General features: G+C 31.3%; 1 protein-coding gene across 2 annotated transcripts in view; it reads left to right on the forward strand.

Annotated features, from left to right (window-relative positions):
• LOC145306558 (sodium- and chloride-dependent GABA transporter 1-like) overlaps positions 1-9,174 on the forward strand; it is a 61,370-nt gene extending 52,196 nt beyond the window's left edge. Inside the window, exons 20-25 of one of the 2 annotated variants that reach the window (XM_080148742.1) lie at positions 3,744-3,855; positions 4,305-4,407; positions 4,623-4,669; positions 7,505-7,551; positions 7,830-7,929; positions 8,195-9,174. In XM_080148742.1, the coding sequence (XP_080004868.1) occupies positions 3,744-3,855; positions 4,305-4,407; positions 4,623-4,669; positions 7,505-7,551; positions 7,830-7,878 (358 nt within the window). In that variant the 3' untranslated portion in view covers positions 7,879-7,929; positions 8,195-9,174. Of the gene's footprint in view, positions 1-3,743; positions 3,856-4,160; positions 4,219-4,304; positions 4,408-4,622; positions 4,670-7,504; positions 7,552-7,829; positions 7,930-8,194 lie in introns of those variants that run through there. The other variant, XM_080148743.1, reaches the window with a different exon arrangement.
• The last annotated feature ends 4,435 nt before the right edge of the window (positions 9,175-13,609 follow it).

The following is a 13,609-nucleotide window of genomic DNA, read 5'->3' on the forward strand; positions in this document are numbered from 1 at the left end:
AACATATTAATTAATTATACGGATCAAGACGGGAGATTAGGTCTGTTTTTTTCGCTATTTTATATTAGGTTAGGTTAAGTAATATTACCCCTCCCCAATTATATAATACAGCGCAGGGAAAAATAGAAAAAGCAAATTGAAGAGAGAGGGTGGCCGATTTATAGCTACATCATTAAACACATATTTACACGAAACCTTAAAGGGCGAAGATGCAATAATGTACAACAATCGTGTGCAGCGTATGTAAACGCGCAGAAAAATTGTTTCATTTGGGATTTTTCTTTTTTGGTTTTGTCTAATCAACATTGTTTTTTTCAAAATTCTCTTTTTAAAGTTATTCTAACCAACGTTGTCAAAAAGACCTTTCGTCTTTTTTCAGACCTAATTAACATATTCCATTACAAACATACTATATTTTTATTTATAGAGTACATTGCACTCACTTATCTTATCATATTGTAGAAAGTAGTTTATTACAAGTCGCTGACCACATAACCGATATATTTCTCCTTTTTAAGAAGGTTGTTCATAGTAAAAAGTGGTCGATTTTCCTCACATCACATATCGACCATGAACGGTTTTTTAGAGAACGTAGATTTGATACTTATATTAGGATAGGTTAGATGTTTAAGGACATACTTATATTTTTGGATTAGATTATAGAAATCCTTCGCTTGTAACATTGTACCTTGTTGTAATAGGAATCAGTATTCCAAAAATCAGATAAGTAGAATAATTATATCACATAAAATATTGTTGTTAAAAAGGTTAAAAATCATCATGTTGGAAATGAACTTTCTGGTAACGAATATAGAGTTGCTACTCTTTCTAAATCGTATCTAACTTTTATAGTAATCATCATGCAAGGTTTGAAATCGACACAAATTATAGAATATTTGCTTTTAAAAAGAATGGGGGAAATGTAATGTATTCAGAAGAAACATTTGGTGAATAAACAAAACAAACTGTTCCAATTTTTCTTATCCGATACAGTGTGTTTTTTTAAACAGATATTCCTATAAATTATTAATTTCCCAGCGCCTAGGCCCCTAGCATTCGAATGTGTAGACAGGGTCTAGATTATTAGCTTATAACAATTACAAGACCTATGTGAAGCTTACCTAAATAAAACCCAATGTTGTAGTTATAAAGATCTTAAGCTTCAGACATAAAGACTTTACTTCTTTTATATAATAGGATAAGTTTTTATTACACCTTTTAAATTCAACAGTTTTAAAAAATAAAATTTTATAGATAAAATAAACAGTTCATAATGATGACACAAAAAAATTAACCTTCTGTATATTAAAGTTAGTAGTTTAAACGTTTGAACACTCAACTTAATAAACTAACCAATCAAAATTCAGTAATAGTCTCCATAGTTGTTAAGCCAACAAATAAGAAAAAGTTTTTGTAAAACTTTTGGGACTAGTGTAATAAGCAGCCCATTGTCCCCTCTCTCTCTCTCTCTTTGGCTAAAATTACCTATTACCTTTATGCTGATCAAAATCCCCAAAATGCTAGAAAAATAATACAATTTGATTTTACATATTTTCAAAAAGGAAAAAAATCCTTTTGTTAGAAAAAAACTTTATAAATATAAAAAAAAATCTTTTACTTTTATGCGTTTAATAAAAAAAACATACTGTATATTTATCTCTTATAAAATATTAAATCATGTTTGCTCAAGATTTAGTGAAAACCAGGAAGAAAACTCCATAACAGCAAAGGTTTATTCAATAACAAAATGGCAATGCCTTTTTATGGTCTAATTTGTATTTCCAAATAAGCCAAATTAAGAAAAGTTGCATTAGTTTCAGTACCCAAAGTCCAAGACAGCCAAGAAACTAAAATCCCTAGATGAATCTTAAGTATAGGCAAACCTAAAAGATAATAGACATAAAGCTGTAATATAAAATTCAGTGGCATTATGTGCTCTAGTCACCAAAGTCTTTAAAACTAGCCAAAATAAGAAAAGTTGCATTAGTGCCAGTATCTATTGCCTCCATTGTTCCATCCTTTTATCTCTGGATGAATCTTAAGTATAGGCAAACCTAAGAGTTTGGATAAAAACTTAAAGCTAACTTATAAAATTCAGCGGCATTAGTGCGCCAAACCTAAAAGTCTTTAAAATTAGCCAAAATAAGAAAAGTTCCAGTACCTAAAGTCCAAGACAGCCAAAAAATGATTTTAGATCCATTGTCCCAACCCTATATCCCTAGATAAATCTTAGGTATAGGAAAACCTAAGAGTTTAGATAACAAACTTAAAGTTAGCAGCGCAACAAAATCAGCGGCATTAGTGCGCTAAACACCAAAGTCTTTAAAGTTAGCCAAAATAAGAAAAGTTGCATTATTTCCAGTACCAACTGTCTAAGACAGCCCAATATAATAATTTTAGATCCCTTGTCACATCCCTATTTCCCTGAATGAATCTTAAGTATAGGCAAACCTAAGAGTTTAGATAACAAACTTAAAGCTATAATATATTTCCACAAGACAAACAAAAACAGATAACAATGTCCATACAAAGCAGCGGCACATGGAGAAAATAATATCACATATTGTATAAAGATGTGTTTTGTATTTTCCCAACCAATAAACACCTCTGTGGTATATAAATGCTAGGGGCGAAGGCACTAGTACGTAAAAATATATTAGAAGATTTTGAGAAATTACACTTTTTCTCATTTTTGAAGAAACATATTATAAAACAAAAGCCTCTTCTTAGCCCATTTGGGATTGCCATATAATTCAGCTAATATTTAAGAAATCTTTTTAAACACCATTCTAGATTTTTTAAAGCATTATTCTTTTGCACTTTACAAAAATCTTATTTTAAAAAAAGGATAATATTTTGGAGTGGATTAATTTTTTAGGGGGTTTCTCTTTGGTGAGGATTTATAGATTAAATCCTGCCCAAAACTTCATATTAATTAGACAGGCAGACAAAGAGACATCCTATCTCATTTCCAGAGGGATGCAAATAGTATAAATCAGCTTAAAACTATTCCTATGTAAAAACTTCTCTTTGTATAAAGTCAAATTCTGCCATAAATTTAAAACAAACAAAAGAAAACCTTAGTCATGGTTTTAAAGAAACAGAATTAGAAAAATAAATAAAAGATAGATAGATAGATAACAACCAGGCCATTCTTTTCCAAATTTGGCGCTAAAATTCAGGGTTTTAAAGGAATAAGATAATGGCCGATAAACTTATGTACATACCCAATGATGACACACAAAATTACCCTTCTGTAGATTAAAATTAGTGGTTGAAACGTTTGAACATTTAATAATTTAATAAACAAACTAATCAAAATTCAGTAAAAAACCTAAAAGTTGTTAAGCCAACGTATAAGAAAAATTGGGTATAGTCCCTTTCGTAACATCGCACCATAAGGGGCGATTCGTCGTATTTTTAAAATGCCTTTTTATAGGTTATTTTAGGTTAGATTAGTTTATATTGGGTTAGGTGATTGCCCTACAGGGTTAGGTAATTGGCCCCGCAGGGTTAGAGCCCCACGCATGGGCTAGAAATAGGAGAAAAGCTAATGTGAAAAATACAAAGAATAGCCCCATAAGGTGTGATGTTACGAAAGGTACTATACCCGAAAACTTTAATGTAATAGCTTGGGGACTAGTGTAATAAACAGCCCATTGTACCCTCTCTCTCTCTTTCTCTCTGGCTAAAATTACCTATTTCTTATAATTGTCCTTGTATAACAAATTTTCATATTTTAGACGTTTCCGTGAGGCTTTGAGAGACATGATTGGTTACTATCCCAGCTATTTCTTTGTCGCCTGTTGGGCCGTATTCACACCCGCTATCTGTGCTGGTATCTTCCTCTTCAAGGTGAGAACACCATTTCCGTTACGCCTTTAAATCCGTTTCATTTCTGCTGAATTGGAACCGGATAGATATATGTTTTGATTATTGTTCTGTGGCTCTTAGTTAATTAATACATTTATATATATATAGCTGTTCTCCTGGGAGAAAATTGTTTACTATGGTTACCACAACCCCTGGCGGGCTTCTAAGGCCATTTTTTACCTCAACAACTAGTGGGCTAATTTGTTTCTCTGGGTTTAAGTTTATTTATGCTTTAGGTGTTACTGTTCTGTGACTTTTAGTAAATTAATTAAAATGTATTTATTTAGCTGTTTACCTGGGAGAACATTGTGTACTAAGGTTACCACTACCCATGGTGGGCTTATTTTTTTCTAAGGCTTTCAGTAAATTTATGATTTAAGGTGTTGTTGTTCTGTGGCTTTTAGTAAATTATATATATTTTGTCTATTTAGCTGTTCACCTGGGAGAACATTGTGTACCAAGGTTACCACTACCCATGGTGGGCTCATGCTGTTGGATATTTCATGGCTGGAAGCTCCATGTTGTGCATTCCAAGTAAGATTTTAAGGAAAACTAAAAGTGCCTAATACTTGTTTGGTACTCTAACCCTATGGGATCTATGTATATCTGAGGTGCCATCACCTTTCGGGGCTAACCAGTTCTCAATTTAACCTAACCTAAAATTTTACGAGGACCACTGCGTCCAATTTTCCTAGCTCCTTCCAAACTAAACTACCTTATTTTTAAAAGTAATCTTGTTAAATTTTTAGTTTATGCTATCTGGCTTTGGGTAAAGACACCTGGTACTACTCAGGAGGTAACAAATTTATTAATGAAATAACAAAGAGAGAAGAAATTGAGCTTTAAATGAAACTATGTACATAGTTAGGTCAAAGTTAAGATAACTTTGTTGTCATTTTTGGATAATACTATAAATTAAAGTTTAATTTTCCCATCTTTCCCTGTGAACAATAGGTTTTAGATAAATCATACAGCTTTGACAGAAACTTACTTACTTATCTTATACTAATATTGGATTGCCTAACCAAGACTACAAAATTTTGTACTACAAAATACACAAAAGCATTGCACTAGGGTTGCTTTAGTTGTTTGGTTAGGTTTGTATTATTGGGCAGTGAGGAAGGGGACATTGGGCTTTCTATTACACTAGTCCCCAAACTTTTGTCATAAAGTTTTCTCATTTGTTGACTTAGCAACTTTGGGGACTTTTAGTGAAGTTTGATTTTTTGGTTCATTAAGTCGAGTGTCCAAACATTTCAACCACTAATTGTAATCTAAATTTTGTGTATCATTATTGGTGATATGCATCAATTAATTGGCAATTGTCTTATTTGTTAATCATGATTCCTATAGATGATATCATCCTTGGTTTTAGTAAATTGTCAGTGATACGACTCACCATATTGGCATGTGTAAAGTTTAACCAATACATCTATAATGACAAATTACAGTATGTTAGACAGAACTGTTATTACCAAGGGTATCTTTAGGGATAAGACAATTGGCGTTGAATTGATATACACCCCCAATGATGATATAGCAAATTATCTCTTTTGTTGCTAAAAATTAATGTTTGAACACTAACAGTTTGAAACCAACCAACCAACATTCAAAGTCCCTATAAATATCAAGCTAACAATTGGTTATAAAACTTTGTGTACCAGTGTAATTTACAGTCACCTCGATCCTTGGTTCACAACCCAGTTAGGGTCAGAAGGTGGGCACAGAAAAGCATTTTTACGTTTTACTTCTTATATTTATACACATTGTTGTCAAAATTTTGTCAAACTTCAAATTTATTTTTATGAGTTTTGCTTCCTATGACTGTTGTCTTTCTTGTTATAATAAAAACATACAAATACAATCTGCCTAATTTCTTAAGTACCCTAAGTCTTATAAGAACGTTCCCTCTTTCGTTGGCTTAAAAACTATGGAAAACTTTATAAAGTCTTGACATGCTGATTTCAACAAGCATTGTCTAAAAATTTTGTACATATTATTTAGTGATTAGTAATAGTTTCATTATTATAAATGTGAGGGTACATCTTTTCATCGTAAATTCATTGTCTTATCCCTTTGTTTGTTTGTTTGTGTAGCCATTGTTTCTTAGTGTTTTGAGCTAAGTAGTCATGGAGAAGGACGAGACACTTTTGTATAGCCACTAGGGCTATCAAGCTCCACGCTCAAGTACATTATGCCTTGACCCGCTCTCTCAAGGGAGCTACTCCATATTACCTCACCCTTGCCGAGTATGGCAGGTGTCCCAAATTAAGTCACCTTAATGAATGACGCTCTCCGCAGAGGAACTTGGGATAAGGGTTGTACAGATATTATGTATGTGACTATTAAGTATCCAAACCACCCAATAATCTCCCTTCTTACACAACGAGGGGAAGTTGCGCTAATGTATTCAACTGAGAAATTCGAGTTGCCACATGGGGACTAGAACTCTGATCATCGTAATTCAGTGCGTTACCACTGAGCTACGACGCCCCTTTTGTCTTTTCCTTAAAGATTCCTGGTAATTTATACGGCTTTTACCCAAAGAAGAAGAAACAATAAACAAAGTATAAGGAATTAATCTCCCTTTCCCCTTCAAATATTGAGAAATGGCCAATCCATTATAGATAACTTATTCAGCCGTTTTAGAGATATAAAGTGACACAAAATGGAGGCAATTTTTATTTAGCGGCATTCCCGGGACACTTGAGAGAGACCAGCTAATCACCAAACCATTAATCTTGATGTAATTAATCAGATTTACCTACAAATTAGATTACAGCACATGGATGGGAGGGGGAGTGTTCTTACAACCATGCCAATATGTATTTTTAGCCAAAGATTTTCTAAAAAAAATGTTATAGATATTTAATGTTATTTCATAAGATTTGAGAGTAAGATTAATTTGATTCCAATTTACTTGCCTTTTTACAATTTTCTGTTTAAAGGAAAGCAGAAAATTGGGCCTAAAAAAGTTACGTCATACATTACAAATGTACCAATGACAGGCCACTAGACATTGTATTTGGCTAATGGTAAAATATATACTGGCTTATAATTGGTAATTTTTATTGTAAGACGTCATTTTTACTGGGCACTTCGTGTTTAAAAGTTTTTGTTATTTTTATACTTTACTGTTTGCTGTATCAAAGTAACACCAACCCTACAATAAGATTTATTATTCATATCTTATGTGTTTCTAAGAATCTAAGCAAGATTGTATTGGAAGGCAGGGGTGGGGAGAAGGGTTATTCATAAATGAGAAATATAACCAAGGGAATTATTCCTAGTGGCAATGACCTTAGAATAGGTAGAAAAATACATCTATGATTAATTTTGGTTAATCAACCAGATTTTCTGCAAGGGATCTTTTTGTGTAAAGCATTTCCCGCCAAAAGAAACACCTGCTAAAATTGTATTTCTCGCCAAAACCTTCTAATTCTCTGTGTTACCGCCTCAAATATTTTAATCTATCATTTGGCGAAAAAAAACCTTCATAACTTTAATTTCCCGCCAAAATTCAAACAAAGAAAATTTACTCGCCATTTTATTTTTGGCAGATAAAAATATTATGGTAGAAAAGATATTATTTTATTTTAGGAATGCATTTAATGATATTAATCTATTTTAGAAAATTGACCTGATTGTTAGCCCCACTTTGGATCTGTCTGAGATTAGGTTAGTATTTATACCATTTTTCCTCTTTATATATTTTTATTTAGTGATATCTTAAGAGGCCATAAAAATAGTTTGGTTAGGTTAGCCCTTCGAGGTTGTTAGGGCTAGGCTACCGCAAGGTTCATATCCCTTTTCAGTGGCTAGAAGCTTTGTTTGCGATCCATTTAAAAAGAACCCAATGAACCCAATTTTTACTCGTTCCTTTCTTTAAAACATCCACGTGAACCAATTGATGGGACCCCTAATTTCATATTTGATTATCAATATTGAAATGTTAGGCCGAAGGACAGTGACGCCGCGAAACAGTCCAAGTTGACCCATCTGTAAATGTCCTGCAGCCAACAACAGCTACCACCTGACGGCCAGGTCACATTACAAGTAAGTAAACCCAACCCCCACCCCACTCCGTCTTTTACATTATCTATATTATTTAGAATAATATAATCAGAGAATGAAGGAAACATTGGTACCCAAAGTATTACAGCATCTTTAATTCTTCTGTTGCAAAAATATATTTTCTTAATTAAATTTCTTTGGGGTTTGTAAGTCTAAAAAACAGGACAGTATTCTCTTTATTTGAAAAAGGCATTGGCATTGGCTTTCATATTAACAAATCTTCTTACATTATTATTTATTTGTTTAGACCGCCAAGTGCTCTGTTGGGATAGCCACAACCTAACCTTTAACAATCCACCAAACAAAACTTCACAACCATCGAAAATCCACAAATATTTTGAAAAACTTATAGTTTATAATATACTTTCATAATTAAAATCTTAAAAATCCAAAAATATCCTATTTTTTAAAGTGATCTCTTTCGAAAAAACGCACAATACATAAGCTTTATTTTAAGATTATGTATTTTACATATTAGAATTAATAAAAAAGAAATATTATATCAAAATGTTAACTGTATTTGATGTTAGATTTAGAATAATACTTAATTTGAATGTTGTTTCACAAAAAATAGTTCCTGTTGCCCTTTTTTCCTCTTAATATGTAGAGTTAACAATGGTAGCTAAAAGACTGGATTAATTAACATGACAAATTTACATTTTCTAAAAACAAAAACTAAATCTAGCTTTCAATTAGGTGGAGGCAATTAGACTTTATTGTTAGTTAAATGTGCCTCAATTCTGGTTAATATTCTTCATATCAACTGCAAATATTATAATAATATTTTCTCTTGACAATTTTTAAAAATTTGTCAGCTAGAAAGAATAAAATAAGTTTTTTAGAGCTTTTTGTTTGGTAAAGTGGCTTTCAGCTTGTATGACCTGTGTTTTTAATTCAACAATAAAATGTTTTGTTGAGATCAAAATCAGAGCCATAAATTCTTAGATGAAAAAAATGTGACTTTTTCTTTATTTTTTAGTTCTTGCTGAATGAGTATTGATCTTAGTATATTTGTAGATGTGATTGGTTGTTTTATTGATTGATTGATTGAAAGGTTGACTTTTTGAATAAAATTGAATTGTTTTTTTCTTTTGAAACATTTAATTTTACTCAAAAAGTCCCTGAATAAGTGGTTGAAATGTGAATGAATTGAATGTGGAGTGATAGTTACTCTAATTTCTAAACAATACTAACGGTTGCAGTCATTTTTAATCCTCTTTTGAAAATTTATTTCAAACTGTTTGCTTGAAAATATATACAGTCATAAGTTCAATGGCCAAGCGGGAATAATAAGTCACTTAAACATTTTTTAAAAACTTTTAAAAACATTTTTCTTGTGTTTATTTCCTTTAATTTACTTAAAATTTAAGTAGGTACACATTGTTTAGCTGTAAAAGTGAGAACTCTTTGATATTTAATGTAAAAATTGACAGCTGGCTGTTGGTTTCCATTAATTATAAGATTCAATCTAAAAACAGGTAAACAATATATTTTTCCTTCTTCAGACAGTTTTGAAAAAACAAAAAAAATCCCTAGATTTTAAAAATCTTGATCTTTAATTTTTAAAGATTAAAACTGCCACAAATTTTCATGATTCTTGTTTGCTTTATTTCCTGGTACTACATACCCATAAATGCCAGTTTCACTAAGGGACTTTCATTTTCTAGCTTTTCTCTCTTTTTTTAATGGCGATTAAGTGCATTTAAAAAAAAAAATTATTATTCTAAATTCCTTCAAACTAAAAAAAAATTTTGTGAGTTGTATTTTAGCACTTAGTCCCATTATTCTATACTTTAACACTTTTAATTCTAGAAAATTCTATTTAATATTCTAAAAGTGCATTAATGGCCAATTTTGAAGAATTATAGCTTTAGGTTTATAATATTTTCTACAAAATTCTAAAAAGCAAATATTTAACATTTTTAAAACTAAAGTTTCTTCAGTAAATTGGCCAGAAAAGTAAGTTTTCTCTTATTATTCAAAAATAAAAATTTATTTAACAAACTTTCTGAGTTTTGATAATTTCTTTTTCATGGTATAAATTATTTACATAAGGAGCAGATGAAAGTATAAAAAGTTTATTCTTCTGTATGTTGTCGTTGTCTTCCAATAGATATCATCAATGTGTTGTCAAATTTTGTCAGGTCAAACCAGTGAAGAATAAAAAAAACGCGGGAACTTTTAAGTACAAAATTAAACGCGGCATTCTGTATAGTGTGCCCACATGCCAAAAGTCGCCTTCTCAATTTGACAACACTTTACTGTAAACATATCTAATTGTATTCTTTACTGTGCATATTTTTAGATCATTTTTGACCAAATGTGTTGTTCTCTAAAATTCATTTTAACTATTTTTCATGCTTTAAATTCTAAGTAATGTGAAAAGGTACTAATTATCATATCACAAAATACTCATTCCATATCAAATTAATTTTTAAAACCGGTAGAGCAAATAAAAAATATAAATTCCGGTGATTTTTAAAAGTTCAACTGTACAAAAAATCCTTTGCCCTAAGAAAAAATATGTTATATCTGTTTAAATTAGATGATATTTAGATAACGATGAGATAATATTTTAAAAACAATGTTCTTGTATATAAAAATAATTAATAATTGTATTAATATTAATATGCTAATCTTATCTGTCTAGTTTTTAATTATTCATTATTTCTGCTATGTTTTGTTCAGTAAGAATTTTCAAATATTTTTAACAAGAAATATTCGAAAATTCCTTCTGGTTTAATTGTAAACAATATTGTTAAAGTTACTTTATGCTTCACTGCAGAAAAAGTCTCAAATTGTTTATGAAAATTTTATCTTTTAAGGTTGTTATTTGAATCCTTGAATTTTAGTCAATAAATATGAAAATTTGTAAAAAAAAAAAAAAAAAAAAAAAATGTTTTGATACTATTTAAGATTTGAGCGAGGTTAATCTACATGTCTGTCTATTAGTCTGTGTTTCTCTTTTATAATCTTTACTTATGTGTTTACATACAGAGATAACACAATGGACGATAAATTGAAATACATCCCCAATCATGACTAACAAAATTACATCTTCTGCAGATTAAAACTATTGTTTGGAAAGTTTGGACAATTCTAGTTTTGAAACAACCAATGAAGATTCATTATAAATACCCAAAGTTTGATGCAACAAATTGGACTACATGGTTATGAAACTTTGGGTACCTGTGTAATTTACAGTCCAATGTCCCCTCCTCCTTGTTGTCAGAAGCGCAGCTACTCTAAGTTTTATAATAACAATTTCTTATTCGTCAGTCTAACAGATTTAGGGACTTTTATTGAGTTTTGATTGGTTGGATAATTAAGTTAAATGTCCAAACGTTTAAACCTTTGGCTGTAATCTGTAATGTAAACAAGGTTGTTTTTTTTGTATCACCATTTCAGATGCACATAAATTTATCGTTCATTGTCTTATCCCTTTATATCTCTGGAGAATTCTGTGTAGGCAGGAGAACTCACAAAGGGGGAGGTAGGTTGTGCTAACATTCCGTAAAGTTGTGGTTTTAAGGCTTAAAAACAGTAGTAGAACAATAATATTCACTAAATATAAATATATAAAATTTGTTGTTTTTTTAAGCCTTAGAACTCACACTTTTACGGAATTTTAGGACAACCTACCTACCCCTTTGATAATTCTTTAATTAACTACAGTTTGACTGTTGCAAAACGTTTGATATATTTATTACAATATCAAAAATTTATATTTTACTTCTTGGAAGTTGCACCATATTTTTATCTACTCTTATAAAGTGATAACCGTAGTAGGCTAAAATAACGATATACACCATCAACTCCCCTCCTGAATAAAGGAACTGACCCAAAAATGAGGTCCATGTTAGCAACCTAAATATACGACAAATTTTCCCCTGTCAATATATCAACGAATTCTATATCCATTCTTGTGCGATTTTGGGGGCATCCAGCTTTTAACTGTTTTATCAGGAAATTTTTCTATTAGCTCTAAAAATGTAAAATATAACATTTTCTATATTCCAAGGGATATGGAACGGCAGAAAAATTGCGTAAAACTTTACCTAGACTTATTTATAAAAATGAAATAGCCTTAAACCATCTGATGACTTATATGAAGAAACTATATCAGTTCAGTGGATCTTTCGCTACCGACAAAAAGAGCTTACTTTCTTATAATAAAATAGGATATTACTCATTATAACAAAAACTTTCAACATTTGAATTATTTCAAGGAAAAAACATTAAATTTAACTTCTAGAAGCTTAAAATATCTTTAGGGCTACTCACTTTAAATCGTTTAAAATATTTAAACTGAATAAATGACAATATTACTCATTTTATATAAAACAAGGATGACAACATCATTAAACTCAAAGCTCAAAAGAAGAAAACCTGGCAAATATAAACTAGGGTTGGGCCGGATACTTTTTTGGCCTAATACCGGATACCAGATATCCGGCTGATTTTTAATGTCGGATATCCGGTTCAGGCCGGATATCTGGCCAACGATTATTATCCGGTATCCGGCCGGATATTTGAAATAGCCGGATATCCGGCCCAACCCTAATATAAACATATACAAAAGTATGGTAAAAAGAAAACGATTTAAGAAATTAAAACATAAATCAAATTGAATCTGACAAAAATTTGCTGAGATAAAGGTTTGATATGAGAAAGTTGAAAACAGCATGCTTGAAATTAGCGTTAGAATTTTTGGTAATTGATAATCAGATTATACGTTTTTATTAATTATATGATAAAGCTATTCATACAGACATAAGGACAGACATACCATAATTTAGAAAATTTGCGCTTAAAAAAATGTATATCTCTTACAAAGAAAAACTATATAAAAGAAAGTTTTTCTCTTGTAAGGAAAAGTGTATTTCATCAAGCTTTTTTTAACAAGGATAAACAAGTTTCATAAGAAGCGCTTAAAAGGTCCTATGACAAACGCAAGAGTCCCAAACGCAGGAGTGGACACTTAACCTAACCTATTTTAGACCTTCTTTTAGGTTTTTAAATGCCTAACCCCTGCGGAAGGCTTATTTGTACATTCATATCTTAACCTAACCTAATCTGTATAGAAATACTTAATTGAATTAATATTTTAACACTCCTGCGATTGTCCACTCCTGCGTTTGGGACTCCTGCGTTTGTCCTGGAACCGCTAAAAATCGTTATTTATCTACATCGCTCCAAGCAAACGTAGACCACAAAGAAGCCTATAAAAAATTACTTGGCCTGCCATAGGTTAATTGAAATGTATACTGGCCTGCCATTGGTAATTTAGTCTGTGTATATACCTATCATTGGTCATTTGTATTGTATGACGACATTCTTTATAGGCAATATATAAAGCTTCGACCAGGAAAGATTTTTAATTTCTGTTTTAAATTTTGTACCTCTTCAAGAAATACCACCCCCTGGCAAAAAATCCTTTGCACGTCACTGGTTTAGTATGTTTCAAAGCTCCCCTATCCTCCTATTATTATATTATATCTATAATACAAAGTAGAACGATGTCTGTCCGTCTGTCTGTCCGTCTGAAGCTTAAGATCTCGGTAACCGCTGAACCGAATGGGCTCTACTCTTCAGGGAATATACCTACTGGTCCGGTGGTGGTTTTAACATATTTTCTTGGGGGGTGGGACACCCCCAACCC

The sequence above is a fragment of the Acartia tonsa genome, chromosome 14, assembly GCF_053477335.1.
Source record: "Acartia tonsa isolate MP-2025a chromosome 14, ASM5347733v1, whole genome shotgun sequence".
NCBI classification, from domain to species: Eukaryota; Metazoa; Arthropoda; class Copepoda; order Calanoida; family Acartiidae; genus Acartia; species Acartia tonsa.